At 40.5% G+C, this 12,878-nt stretch overlaps 1 protein-coding gene across 1 annotated transcript; it reads left to right on the plus strand.

Moving 5' to 3' along the window:
* The first annotated feature begins 1,258 nt into the window (after positions 1 to 1,258).
* Positions 1,259 to 12,196, plus strand: letm2 (leucine zipper-EF-hand containing transmembrane protein 2). The gene is made up of 11 exons (XM_079338471.1): positions 1,259 to 1,532; positions 2,178 to 2,246; positions 3,246 to 3,792; positions 6,324 to 6,467; positions 7,332 to 7,475; positions 7,622 to 7,825; positions 8,178 to 8,297; positions 8,464 to 8,583; positions 9,170 to 9,256; positions 9,535 to 9,603; positions 11,126 to 12,196. Exons 2-11 carry the CDS (start codon positions 2,200 to 2,202, stop codon positions 11,180 to 11,182), a joined length of 1,539 nt encoding a protein of 512 aa, XP_079194597.1. The 5' UTR covers positions 1,259 to 1,532; positions 2,178 to 2,199; the 3' UTR covers positions 11,183 to 12,196.
* Positions 12,197 to 12,878: the final 682 nt, after the last annotated feature.

Genomic DNA, 12,878 nt, shown 5'->3' on the forward strand with positions numbered 1-12,878 from the left:
TTTGATTTTTTTACACCCTAACCAAAACGCGATGCAGATGTTGTAAAGTGACGTTTACGGCAAAGTCTCTGATTGGGATTTATATCCGCCTCCTCGCCTGATCTGTAGCTGAGAGGAGAAAGAAAGAATAGACAGAGCTCTCACTCTGACCCTTTTTCATGATATCACAATTTTTATACTCCCAATTCTAGTGTTTAGGGTGTTGGCGCAAGTACAAAGTTATATCACTATTGTTATTCTGTAGTCATTTTACACACACACACACACACACACACACACACACATATATATATATATATATATATTATTTTTTTTTTAAACGACTATAGAGAATAACAATATTATTTATATAAACACACATATATGTATGTATTGTGTGATGTGTGTCTCTATATATATATATATATATATATATATATATATATATATATATATATATATATAGTTAACAAAATATCTTGATTAATGGCCTCAATGTTTTTGCTTTGGGCTCTTCACTTTCAATTGCATTTCCATACTTAGATCTAAGATCATCTGTCGACAACTGCTTGAGAAAATAAAGGCCTCAGGGAAAATAGTAAATGACCCATATATCGGGTACAAATGGAAAATATTTTTTCCACAGGTGATTTTTTTGTGCCTGAAAACTATACATGCTATACAATACCTAAATATTTGTCCCGTTGTACACAATTAAGCTGTACAATAATTTCTACCGCTCATGGCTATAATCTGGTATATTGAAATGTTTATGTTTATCAATGTGCACTGTCCCTATTTCAGTAAATAATGCCTTGGCCGGTTGATGGTAAACATGTTAACAAAATTACATTTAAGTACTGCTCAGGGAGGAAAAAGGGGTATCAGAGGTACTGTGTTATACCTTGGAAATTTGTTTCACATTTTTTTCATGCATGTTTACCACAAAGCTGACTAAATGTTGTTTGTGGCATGCTCATCGATTTGTGTTCATTTGTTGTATGTATTGTAAAACTATAAATTGCAGCAGTCCAACTAATGAATACAGGTCCCAATTTGACTGCAATTCTGGTTTCGAGCACCAATTTGTTAGACAAATACAAGTTAATCTCTGCCCTTTAATCTTACATTTTTGAAAATTGTGAAAACAACTGCATTAGCTTTTGTGTAGGAAGAAAAATATTATATCCCCATTGGGTTTATTTATTGTAGACGTTTCGATCCATATAACGTGTAACTCGTCTGTCAGAACACACGATCTTTGGTGGGTACGCAGACAACACTCGCGCATGTTCAGCGCGTGACCTTTCACAGTGCAGCTGCCTGGGCAAGGCTGCGAGCGCCGAGTGAATTGAAACACGACGCTGCTGGACGCGATTCATCAACATTAACCCACCGTAAATGGGTTTTTTACCGCAGCAGTTGATACTATCGTCACTCCCGATTGCTCCGAGTGATTGTTGTGGATGGATCATTTTATTCACGTTTCACCACGAAGCCTTAACAACGCCCCGTCAGCAGCAGCAGCCATAGCTCCGTCATTGACGCTGGAGGTTAGTGAGCTCGCGAGCTAACCGCAAGCTAACCGGCTAGGCTACCGGAGAGTCCTAACTGGTGTAACTGCATGCATTGTGCGAATGAACCTTTATATACCGACTGCTTCCAGAAGTTTCCACAGCAGCCAGATTACGATATTTGTTTGGGTGTCTGGCAAATTGCTGCCGATTTACCCACTTAGTTAACAGTAACGTCCGTTTAACGACAACACTGACTGTTTGTGTAACGTGTGAGTTTATTTCCTTTGTCCTGTTTTGTTTTTAATTAAAAAAAAAGGTAGTACTTCAGATTATAATAAAATGTTGAAGTGTCACATGGGCCCGGTGGTTCTACTGTATGACATGTAACATGAGCTCCGCCGGTCGCTGCTGTGTTGTTACATAACGTTGAGCTAAAGTTAACACGCTGTCCTGTTGTCTTCACGATCAGGTTATCTCTGACATAAACAAATATCCTTCATGATAATCTTGTCCAAGCATTACGGCCTTTATTTATTTATTTATTTTCTGGTAGAGATGTGTTTGGGTTGTACGTCTTGTTGTGCTTCTCGTTGCTGCACCTTACGAATAAAATGTAATGAGACACCTGCTTGCTCTCGCTCTCTCTCGCTCTCTCTCTTTTTCTTCACGTGTGTTCAACAGGATACTGCACCCTGCCCCTGCAATGGCCGTCTTTAATCATCAGGTGCTCCTTGCAGTTACACGATCAAGGTAAGTAATCAGCACATACGTGACTTGCATGTCATTAGGTAAAAACAGGAGGTCTGGCAATACATATTTGTTTTCTTTCAGAGTTTTAATTACATGAATAACTGGTTCCCTTCTTAAAGTTCACTGGTTGTAGTTCCAGGCTCTTGGATGCAGTTGTGATTAGTGTGAGGCAGCTGGTTGTCTTTGTTTACATAGTGTCTGCTACAGTGAACCCTCTTCACTGTATCCCATCGTGACTCCAGTGAGGTAAATAGTTCGACTGGTTTCTGCTGATGATGTAAGACTTAAAACTGGAGTCCACTATAAGACCAGGCAGCTCAGTTTGCAAAGATTAGATACAATTAAACAAAAGACTCTCCAGTAAAATATTCTTTCAAAGCATAAAAGAGCCCTGACAGCTGCTGGTATTTCGTCAGGCACTCTGTGGTTTTACATTTGTATTTTTAGTCTGATTACTTATTCACCGTCAGCTTATCAACCACTCATAAACAATGTGATCAATGACTCTGTAGAAAAGAACAAAAACGCTCTTTGAGACACAGTTAAGGTGGAAGCCTCCGCCTAAGTTTTGTAGGGGGAGAGTAAGGAGAGGAATGTTTCTCGACTCCCCCTGAATAGAAAGCTGATTAAATCATTTCTTATATTATGATGTCTGTCACCTGCTATCCTCGTAACCTCATCATACAAGTGAAACACCTGCGGTCTGTGAGGCGGTCTGTTTTATTGAATGATGAATGATGCTCACACTATGCAGACGCTACTTTACCCACTCTGATAGATAATCTATAAAGAAACCGGCACATAGTGTTTGATAGATTAAAAACAGTTCACAGAATGATGTTTGAAGCTGATGTTTACAGTGGAAACACAAGAAGCTGTTAACAGAAACCTTTACCTTTTACAAATCATTTATTAAAGACACCATGTTTTACTGTCCTTACTTTTTCTCCCTTCAGGACTTGATGTCATAACCAACCTTCTTCATGTCTCTGTCTGTAGGGGATCATATTTGTTATCCAAGAGGCAAACCTGCTCATCTCTGTCTTCCAAAGCGTATCTCCACATCGACCCTCCTCGTCACAACTCATCTTTACTCACTCTCCGGCACTCCCGCTATGGCTACCCACACTGTTACCGTGGCCATGCCCTCAGCTGTAACCACAACGCCAGCCTGCTCGCCCGCTCTCTACACAGCTCAGGTGCTTGGCTCCAGGACATAAAGCAGGAGGAAACTAAAGCCTCGCCAGCCGCCACACAGGATGCTTCAAAAACGGACTCTGTTGTTGCTGCTGCTGCTGCAGCTCAGCCCCAACCGCCATCAGCTCCCGCTCCAACGTCAAGCACCGCCTCCACCGCCACAGCGGCCGCCGTCCCTCCAGCGCAGGAGAGGGCGGTCGTAAAAAAGCCTCTGCATCACAGAATTGTGGACGAGTTAAAGCATTACTACAATGGCTTCCGGTTACTTGGTATTGACATCAAGATTGCAGGCAGGATGGTGTGGAGGCTGCTGCACGGACAACTACTCACACGCCGGGAAAGGAGACGGGTAAGAGAAGCTAAATATACATTATATGGATCAACAGTGTTCAGTCCGTTGATTTTAAATGATTTAGTAATCCTCTGTAGTGTCATGAACAGGGATTTAAAATTATTTATAGTTATTTGTCAGACATTAACAAGGTCCGTGCCTGCATGACTTTGGAAGACCAAAATCCAAACTGCAGTGGCGTAAAATGTCAGACGAGAACACAGCTGCTTGTGCATTTCAGGGCTTTTCAGAATAGCTCATCAGAAGTTAGATATTTAACTCAAACATTACTTTAAATGTCATGTATTGACCATAAAACTTTGACCTTAATTAAGTAAAATCTTGAATCGTTTTCGTGTGTAAGTTGAAGGTTTAAAGCTGCTGATTGGAGAAGGCCAACAGCCCTGAATGTCACACAAAGTTTTAAGAGTTTGTGAGGAGCATTTTCCAGAATTTTGATTTCATTTTATACATGAAAAAAATATACATATAAAAATGTGTATAAGTTACAGGCAGCACATCAGTGACATTTGAGCAGATTTTCCTGAAAATCATAACGTAACGTCTGAACATCCAGCCAGAAGAACTAATCACAAATAAAGAGACTTTCCCCACACTGTGGCTTTTTCTGGCTAATGTTCCTTCCTGCTGAAGTTTTGATGAGATATGATCGTTTAGTTTCATCCCAAACATCAGAGAACTATCTTTCCTCACACACTCACATTTAAAATCTTGGCTGTTTTAGTGGTCCGGTCTTCTGTATTGATCTTATATTGCCCTCAGATCACAGTAGGGTGTCTGTCTGGTTTTTTAACAGTTGTCTGGTTCCTGTTTATCATGACAAAAGCCCGTTTTTTAAAGATGTTGTCGGACAGTAAATCAGCAGGACGTCATTTATGGCTTAAAGTTCCCAAGAAATGACAAAAACATTTTCCCGGTTTAAGTTCCAATCTTATAATGTTAATTTATATGCCAAATATATTCCAGTATAGCATCTCTTTGTATTTTTAAATCAACAAACATTTTCTCTACCTTTTTAATAAAATAAAAAAAAGTTTCAAATGTCTGATAACTCATCCTGCACTCATTTAATAAGCTTTGTCATCGCTAACCATCCAATCAAATTCATCCCAACATTATGTCCCGCCCTCTATCTTGTGATTGGTTCTTTCCTGTTTCAGTTTGAAAGATGTCAGCACACAGCAGTCAGACATTGTAAAAGTGAGGCTTCACACAGACTTTTAAGTGTTCCCTTTGTATGTTTCACACCTTCACCTGTCAATCAGGAATGTGTACAGTGAGTTCCCCGTCATAATGTAACCCTCCATTCAGCATGCTGTGCTGCAGGAGTAACACATCAATTATGGCCATCTTATAATTCAGTTGACAGATGTTTATTATTTATAGTATACTAGTATACTATTTATTGTTTTATTTTCACAGCTGCCATGCACAACGCAACTGTTAGCTATAAAACTCATTTACCTCGGTGGTCCCTTTATTATCTTCTTTGTTTGGTCTCAGGTGATAGAAAACTGAATGTCTCTTGATTTGGTACTTTCGAAGAGCCAAAATGAACATTTACAGATGCAGCTGTTAGCTATAGACAAGTATCTTAGTTACACGTTTGTTTGTCGCGCCAAGACCAGAATCAACACTGAAAGTGATTTCGCTGGTTGCCTCGGTCACCTTGTGTTGCTCCTGGTACAAGCTGCCCTGTTTAAAGAACTTCAAAATCAATAGGCTTAAAATGCTGCTTTGTTGGCCTTTCTTTACATTTTGTAAACAAACACGTTTATTTTGGATGAGGGCTGCAAACGTCACCTTATCACCTTAATGATTCATTTAGTCATTAATTATTAATGAACTCCAAAAAACCTGTCTTTTTCTCAGTTGTTAAAACCATTATAGCAGCACAATAGTTACTTGATACAGTAAGTCCTCTCTTACTGAGGCAAGTGCGTCATCCTAGCCTCAGTATGGCTTCTTCTGTCTTTCCACTCAACAGTTTTTAGAAAGCCAGCATAGAAATGTGATGTAAGCACGTTACAGCTATGATCACATGTTGCGCTCGGCTGATCTAATTCTTGAAAACTGAGAGCTGATTTTGAATAGCCCTCTTAAATAGTCTACACTCAGAGTTTCTGAGCCTTTATTCAAGACACACAGGTTGATCATTGTCTTTCTTACAGTGTGACTTCTGCCTGTACAGCACTTTGGTCAACCAAGGTTGTTTTAAATGTGATAAACTTTGATTGATTGACAATCGATTGATTGCTTTTTCTCATACATGTCCCAAAGACTTCATGGCGTGCACATCATGTATATGTGTGTGTGCGTAACCTAAGTTGTGCACATGCTGTGGTACATTTATATCAGGTCTATTTTAAAAGAGAACTGGCAGAACTTCGTCGCACGTGTAATCTATCTTTCATGTTGACACGCCTCGTATGAGTCTTCTGCTGATAACTGTGCCAGGACGAGAACGCCAGTCCGTTTTCTTGTCCCCAGTTTGTGTCATTACCAAAGACTTTCTGTTCTGTTTCCAGCTGCTGAGGACCTGCGCCGACCTGTTCCGCCTGGTGCCCTTCATCGTGTTCATCATCGTTCCTTTCATGGAGTTCCTTCTTCCAGTCTTCCTCAAACTCTTCCCAGAAATGTTGCCATCCACCTTCGAGACAGAGAGCAAGAAGGCATGTGTTCATGTACACAAAGACACACACACACGCCGTCTGAATGACCTCCCACTAGAGTTTATTATGATTATATAACTTCTCAGATAAGGCTGCTGAAGTGAGACGCTCTGTCCATGCACATGACTTTATCTAATCTAGGTGATTTACTTGTTTAGATTAGTGCAATATAAACATACATGCAAAAGGCCTCACAAGCCCCAGAACAGATCTTTTCAGAGCTGCTTATTAAGCAGTCTTTTGTTGCCATAATTGTAATATACCAATATCATGACGTTCCCTTTGTTAACTTGTAATCTCCTGTAACAGAAAAGCAGCAGGTCTCTGTTCTTGGTCCAGTCGCCTGTCGGCTCTGATGTTTCTGGTCGAAAGGTTCAAAGATATGCCCTTGTGCTTCTGGACAGCGAGTCCGACCTCTGAAAATATGAGTGAACATAAGAAGGAAATGTTTAGGAAGGCATGTTGTGATGGTAGACGGCATTATAGTGACTAAATCAGGGTGGGAGATAAAACCGTCCTTTTGCATTAAAATGTAGATCATGTCAGTCAGCTCTCATCTGGTAGTTGAGGATTGATCCCCTGTTCCTGCAGTCACATATGAAAGTGTCCTTGGACAAGACACTCAACCACAAACTGCTCCCGCTGCATAGACGGCGACATGTGAATGGACTAGTACTGACAGCACTTTGAGCACTTTACGCAGCAGCGTCTGCCATCAATGCGTGGGTGTGACATGTAAAAGGACTCTGAGTGGTGTTCAGTAGTGCAGAGCCCAGTCATTGTATTTTAAAGCACCAGACTGTCACCATTTCTGAGGTGTTTTAGGTTTATAACTTCTCTGTGTCCATGCCTCACGTCCTGCAGGAGGAGAAGCAGAAGAAAGGTCTGGCGGCTAAGCTGGAATTGGCCAAGTTTCTCCAAGAGACCATTGCTGAGATGGCTCGAAGGAATAAAGCAAAAGCTCTGACGGAAGATGAGACGCAGCGCTTCTCCACTTATGTTCAGCAGGTAGGAAAAAAGTCAATAGTAGCCCACGCACATTTGAATTCAGATTTCGTCCATTTCTTTGACTGTACCTTGGTAAAGTTGACCATTAAGAGTGAAGGTTTGTATCTGCATGAATTCTACTTTCTGACCGTGTGTGATCCTGTCAGGTTCGAGGCACAGGTGAGCAGCCCACCACGAAGGACATCGTCCGCTTCTCGAAGCTTTTTGAGGATGAGCTGACGCTGGAGCATCTGGAGCGCCCGCAGCTGGTGGCTCTGTGTAAGCTGCTGGAGCTGCAGCCCATCGGCACAAATAACTTGCTGCGTTTTCAGCTGATGATGCAACTCAGAACCATCAAGTCAGACGATGAGGTGAGAGGGAGGACCGGGTTGTGTCTCTGGTCGAGGGAATAGAAGATGGTCAACACATTTTCTACAAACCACCACACTGACTTTTAGATACTTGAAAGATTAATTAATTAAGTTGTATTTCCTTGTATAAATATTGGTTTGTTTCCCAACATTCCAATTTTTAATTTTAATATCTTGGTGAAATGAAACAGTCAGGGATTCTGTTGGTCAGATATAGGAACTTGGTATTTGTGGTTAATTTACTTGATGCTCAAGGAGGAGGAGGTTATTACAATCCCTCCTGATTCTGAGGTACCATTGTGTTGTCACCTTGTGCATCAGTTTTCTGATTGGCCTCTCCGTGTGTTCACAGATGATTGCAGCAGAGAGCGTCGCAGCCATGAGTGTGTCAGAGTTGCAGGCTGCTTGTCGTAGTCGTGGAATGAGATCTCTGGGTCTCACCACCGACCAGCTACGCCTGCAGATGCAGCAGGTGAGCAGCTGCTCTTTATCTTCTGTTGGTTGTGTGTATCCTGACTTACAGCGAGTTTAGTTTGAAGACTTTCATTTCTACACACATGAATAAGACAGAAAGAAAGAAATAATTCTGTCACATCTTGTGGCTTTTTCTCATACTGTAATTCTTCTTCTCCCTCTAGTGGCTGGATCTTCACTTGAAGGAGAACGTTCCTCCATCACTGCTGCTGCTCTCCAGAGCCATGTATCTGACCGAAATCAAACCAAAACCCCCTATCATCCCACCAGTTCCAAAGCTAGAGGTTCGACATTCACAGTTTGCTTTCAATCATACAGACCGCCCTGTAACAGATTCACTTTGATTGTACAGATTAGAGACATTTGTGCTCAGATTAACATTCATGCTGTTTAAGTAGCTGGTATGTGGGTCACTGATTTTTGGTCCGTTCTGTGTTAGATCTTTTACAGGGAGCATGGTGCTTTAAAACCAGTCCTTGTGTTTCCCTGTTAAAAAAAAAAGAACTTAACATACTGACAAATTAAAATGATTTTCATTACATTAAAATGCTCTTTACAGCTTCAAGGGCCAAAAGTAAAAAAGTCATTAAAAAAATATATTTTATTTTCCATCATGTATGATTAAAAAAAAAAAAAAATCAAGCAAGTAAAAAAATAACTGCAAAAAAATAACAATCCTATATTCTAAACGATAAATGTCCTGTGTGGTCACATAGTAGTACTTCATCTTTCTGTGTCAGTTTCAAAAGAGCGAGTGCAGAGAAACCGCCTCCTTTATAAACCAAAACAAACAAAATTGTACCTTATTCAGCACAACTACAGCCACTGACCAGGAAACAAACCTTATCAGATGTGTAATTATCTTTACAGAAAGCTACTCCCCCTCCAGCGGACAACCCAGGAGCCAACTCCACCTCAGTGTTAGTGGACCCTGCTATCATCATCAAAGAAAGACAGGTCAGCCCTCAAACCACAACACCTAAGTCTCCACAAAAACACAAAAGTAATACTTCACGCAAAACAGTATTGCCTGAATCCCTCATCGTGTGCGTTAATCTTTCCTCTGAACACTGGAACATGTGAAGATGCATTGTTTTCTCTCGTTCAGGAAAGAATGACTCAAAGACACTGATGAATTCTGAACGACACGCTATAGATACACACGGAGAAGAGGCAGGATCCATTAAAGCCTTACTTTCTAATTATCAGTGTTGTTCATGTGTTTTTTTGTGTAGGTGGAGGAGTTGAGAGACAAAGCTCCTGTGATCACAGAAAAACCTCTGACTCCTGCTGAAGTCCTTCAGGTGAGCACTCATTGTTCCTGACATCTTGGGGGTTTGATGCTACGCACACTTTGATAATCCAATTAGTTCTTCCTGGCTTGGATATTTCTCACATGACACGCTAATCTCTAACAGTAGGACTCATTTTATGTAATGGAAAAGCGGCTAATCTGCCAATCATAAGGTATTTCAATGCAGCAGAGTACGAACAGAGAATCTGTAAAGAACCATACGGTGGATGTTATTAAAGAGAGCTTTAAAAAAAACATAAAGCTTCCAGCAAAGTTAGAACAAGTCGTCTCAAGTTAATCTGTGAGCTTTAAAAAGAGCTGATAAATATAGACCTTTCACTCAGGCACGCATCTCACTGATCTTCTTAAACAGACGAGTCATTGAAAGAAATACGACACCACATCTAAATCTGTTGTTCTTCATGGAATATAGAAACTTTTCAAATGCTTAGTCATAGTGATTTGAATAAAAAAAGCTCACTTTGTTACCATGTCACTCACCTTTTATCAGACAGTAATGTGGATAGTAGGTGACAAGTTTGAAGTATGCAAACCAATAAACACCACAACTTTCCTATAAGGGCCTTTTTTCAACTTCTTAAAACTCAACCAAAAAATATTCAAAGAGACGATATTTAAACTCAATTAACAAGATTGTGTTTTTAGAAAACAGAACTCAGAGCGCAACAGCAAACCGAACTCTACAATCTGTAATAGAAAAAAAATGATAAGCATTATTCGTCTAGCAAAATCAATAGATCAACCAATGATCAACCAATAAATGCATTTGCGATGCAAAGGGATTCAGTGTCTCTTAGAGAAGCACCAAAGTAACACACACACCTAACAGAGCTTTATGTTCAGATATAAACAAAGCTTCACCGTTTTACTAAATACTCTGACAATGACCTGATCTCACATGCTTTCAGTTCTATTATGCAAAGTGTTCCTCCTTTATGTACACATCTAAAGGCACATGTTGAAACAAACATGGGTCTCGTTCGCTGGGATGGGTTGTTTTCCACGGGCTGAAGGAGTCGAGTAAATGCATTTCCAAGTCAGTTATTAAATTAATCAATTTCCAGAATACCGTCTCTCTCATGAAACAGTTAAAATCGGTCCCCTGCTGAGACGCCTGAATGTTTACAAGGCAACTGACAATACAGTGATTTTTCATTTAGAGCTCAGTTAACTTGGCAAATGAGGTCCGTCAAGTGACGCACCAATGCCTGTTTAACTTGTTCAGATGTACAAAAGCACCAAAGAAAAGACGTGTTCTGCATTTATGTACACAACACTGCACTCAGAAGAGCCAGCATGGAGACTGTGTCACTGAACAGTCTGAGACTAGTAACATGTGACTGTGATAACCCTTGTTTGTGGTTCATGCCTCGCTGATGACCTTTGTATCACCCTATCTCCCTCCCTCACTTTGCCATAATGCCATAATGTCTCTCACTTACATGCTGTGAGCGAGCTGCTAAACAAAGAGACAGTGAGGTTAAACTAACACCTGTGACCTCTCCCATCAGGCGAAAGCAGCAACCGAAGTGTCCCAGAAGAGCAAGATGAGTGCCAACGGTGTTTAAAGAGGAGCTGGAACCTTTGGACTAAAGGGTAGATGGCCTTGCACAGACCTGTGTCCTACAGAGGGGAAAAAGGGGAAGACAGTGTAGTGGTCTATGATGACCATTGATGGTTCACAGTTCAGTAGCTTTGAATTAGTTTTGAAAGCGCCTCCATAAAAGCCATGCCTCTCTTTGGATGACGAGGACGAGACATCAGCGTCTCCGTTTAGCGCTGTGTTGGCTTGATGATTACACTCATCCAGGGGTCCCGCTCGTCCCTTGTCCCTTTCTCTCTAACATCTACTTTTTTTTTTGCTTTCACATTTGTGCACTCCGTTCTTTGTAACTCTCCATTACAGCTGAACTAACCAGTGTAAGATTTCGTCTGATTGGCAGTCCTGAAAGCTGCACCCAGAATCCCCACTGCAGAGCCTGTTCAACTTATGTTGTCTCCCTACAGTCCCGGTGGTCTCCTCCTCCTCCTCCTCCTGTAAATTTGTAAATACCCTGTATATTTTTGTTCGTGTCATCAGAGCAGCAGCAGCGTTGTACATTTTGCTATGCAAAGGCATATTTTCTCTCAAGAACTGAAGAGTTTTTCTCTTATAGCAGTTTTATTTTTGTTTTACTTTGATACAGTGACACCCCTGTCCAGATCTTTTTTTTTTTTTTCTTCAACATTTGGTTCAGTTGCAGTCCCAACTTCATTTTTACTCCGTAATCTGAGACCAGATTAATGTGCTGAAACAACCAACACAAGAGGGAAGACCCAGAAACCCCCTGTAGAAAAAAAATATAGACAGGTCATCTTATTTTCACAGCAGGTGGACCTGCAGATTATCAGTGCTCCTGTTTCTGAGCAGGGTGACGAAGTGTTGTTTCCTCTGCTGTAATCTGTAAACAGAGGTGCTTATTGTTAAGAGAGAACTCACTCCTTAAACCCAGAAGTGACTGTGGTAGAGTGAACTCTGCCTCCACTTATAAACCACTGAATGAACAACCCGTAAAACCAATAAAAATCAGAGTTAGTGCTTATAGAGTATATGTATTGTGTTTTGACACTATGGCGCGACAATTTCTTGAAAGTTAAAAGAGAAAAATACTTGACGTGTCAATGTTGGAGAGAAACTAAAGCCACAGTTGAGATTAATGTTAATGTTGGCAAGAGTTAATTATATAGCATTAAGACTGTTTCGCCTGACATTTGAATATATGACCTATAAAGTTGGCCTAGATTTGAACACATAAACTTTATTAATCCAGTTTCTGTGTGTTGGGCGATGCTATAGATTTGTAACCCTCCCATCCTCCGGCCCATATTTGACAAGTTTGGAGTAACTGATTTCATTACATCTGGATGAAAGTTTTTGTCTCTATGCTTTTTGTTTCTCATCGATATCTGTCCACAGACAGCCGACAGAAGGATTACATAAAGAATATTTTTTAAGCAAAAAATTGCTAACATAGATTTATATTGTGTTTTACATATGTGCCTAAAGTTTTAAAGGGTGATTGTGGTTGTTATTTTCATCAGAGAACAGATTTTCTATATTGTACCCTTTGTCATCTTGTGTTTTGAAACTTCACCTCATCGTGTTGAAAGATTCCAGCCGCACATGTTTTGGCTTTTTAATTTGAATGTCTCCTCTTTCCCTCCCCACATTCGATTCGACTATCAATCCAAACCAAAAATGAATTCTTTCCTCACATCAATTGT

Source organism: Symphodus melops (assembly GCF_947650265.1).
Source record: "Symphodus melops genome assembly, chromosome: 1".
NCBI lineage: Eukaryota > Metazoa > Chordata > Actinopteri > Labriformes > Labridae > Symphodus > Symphodus melops.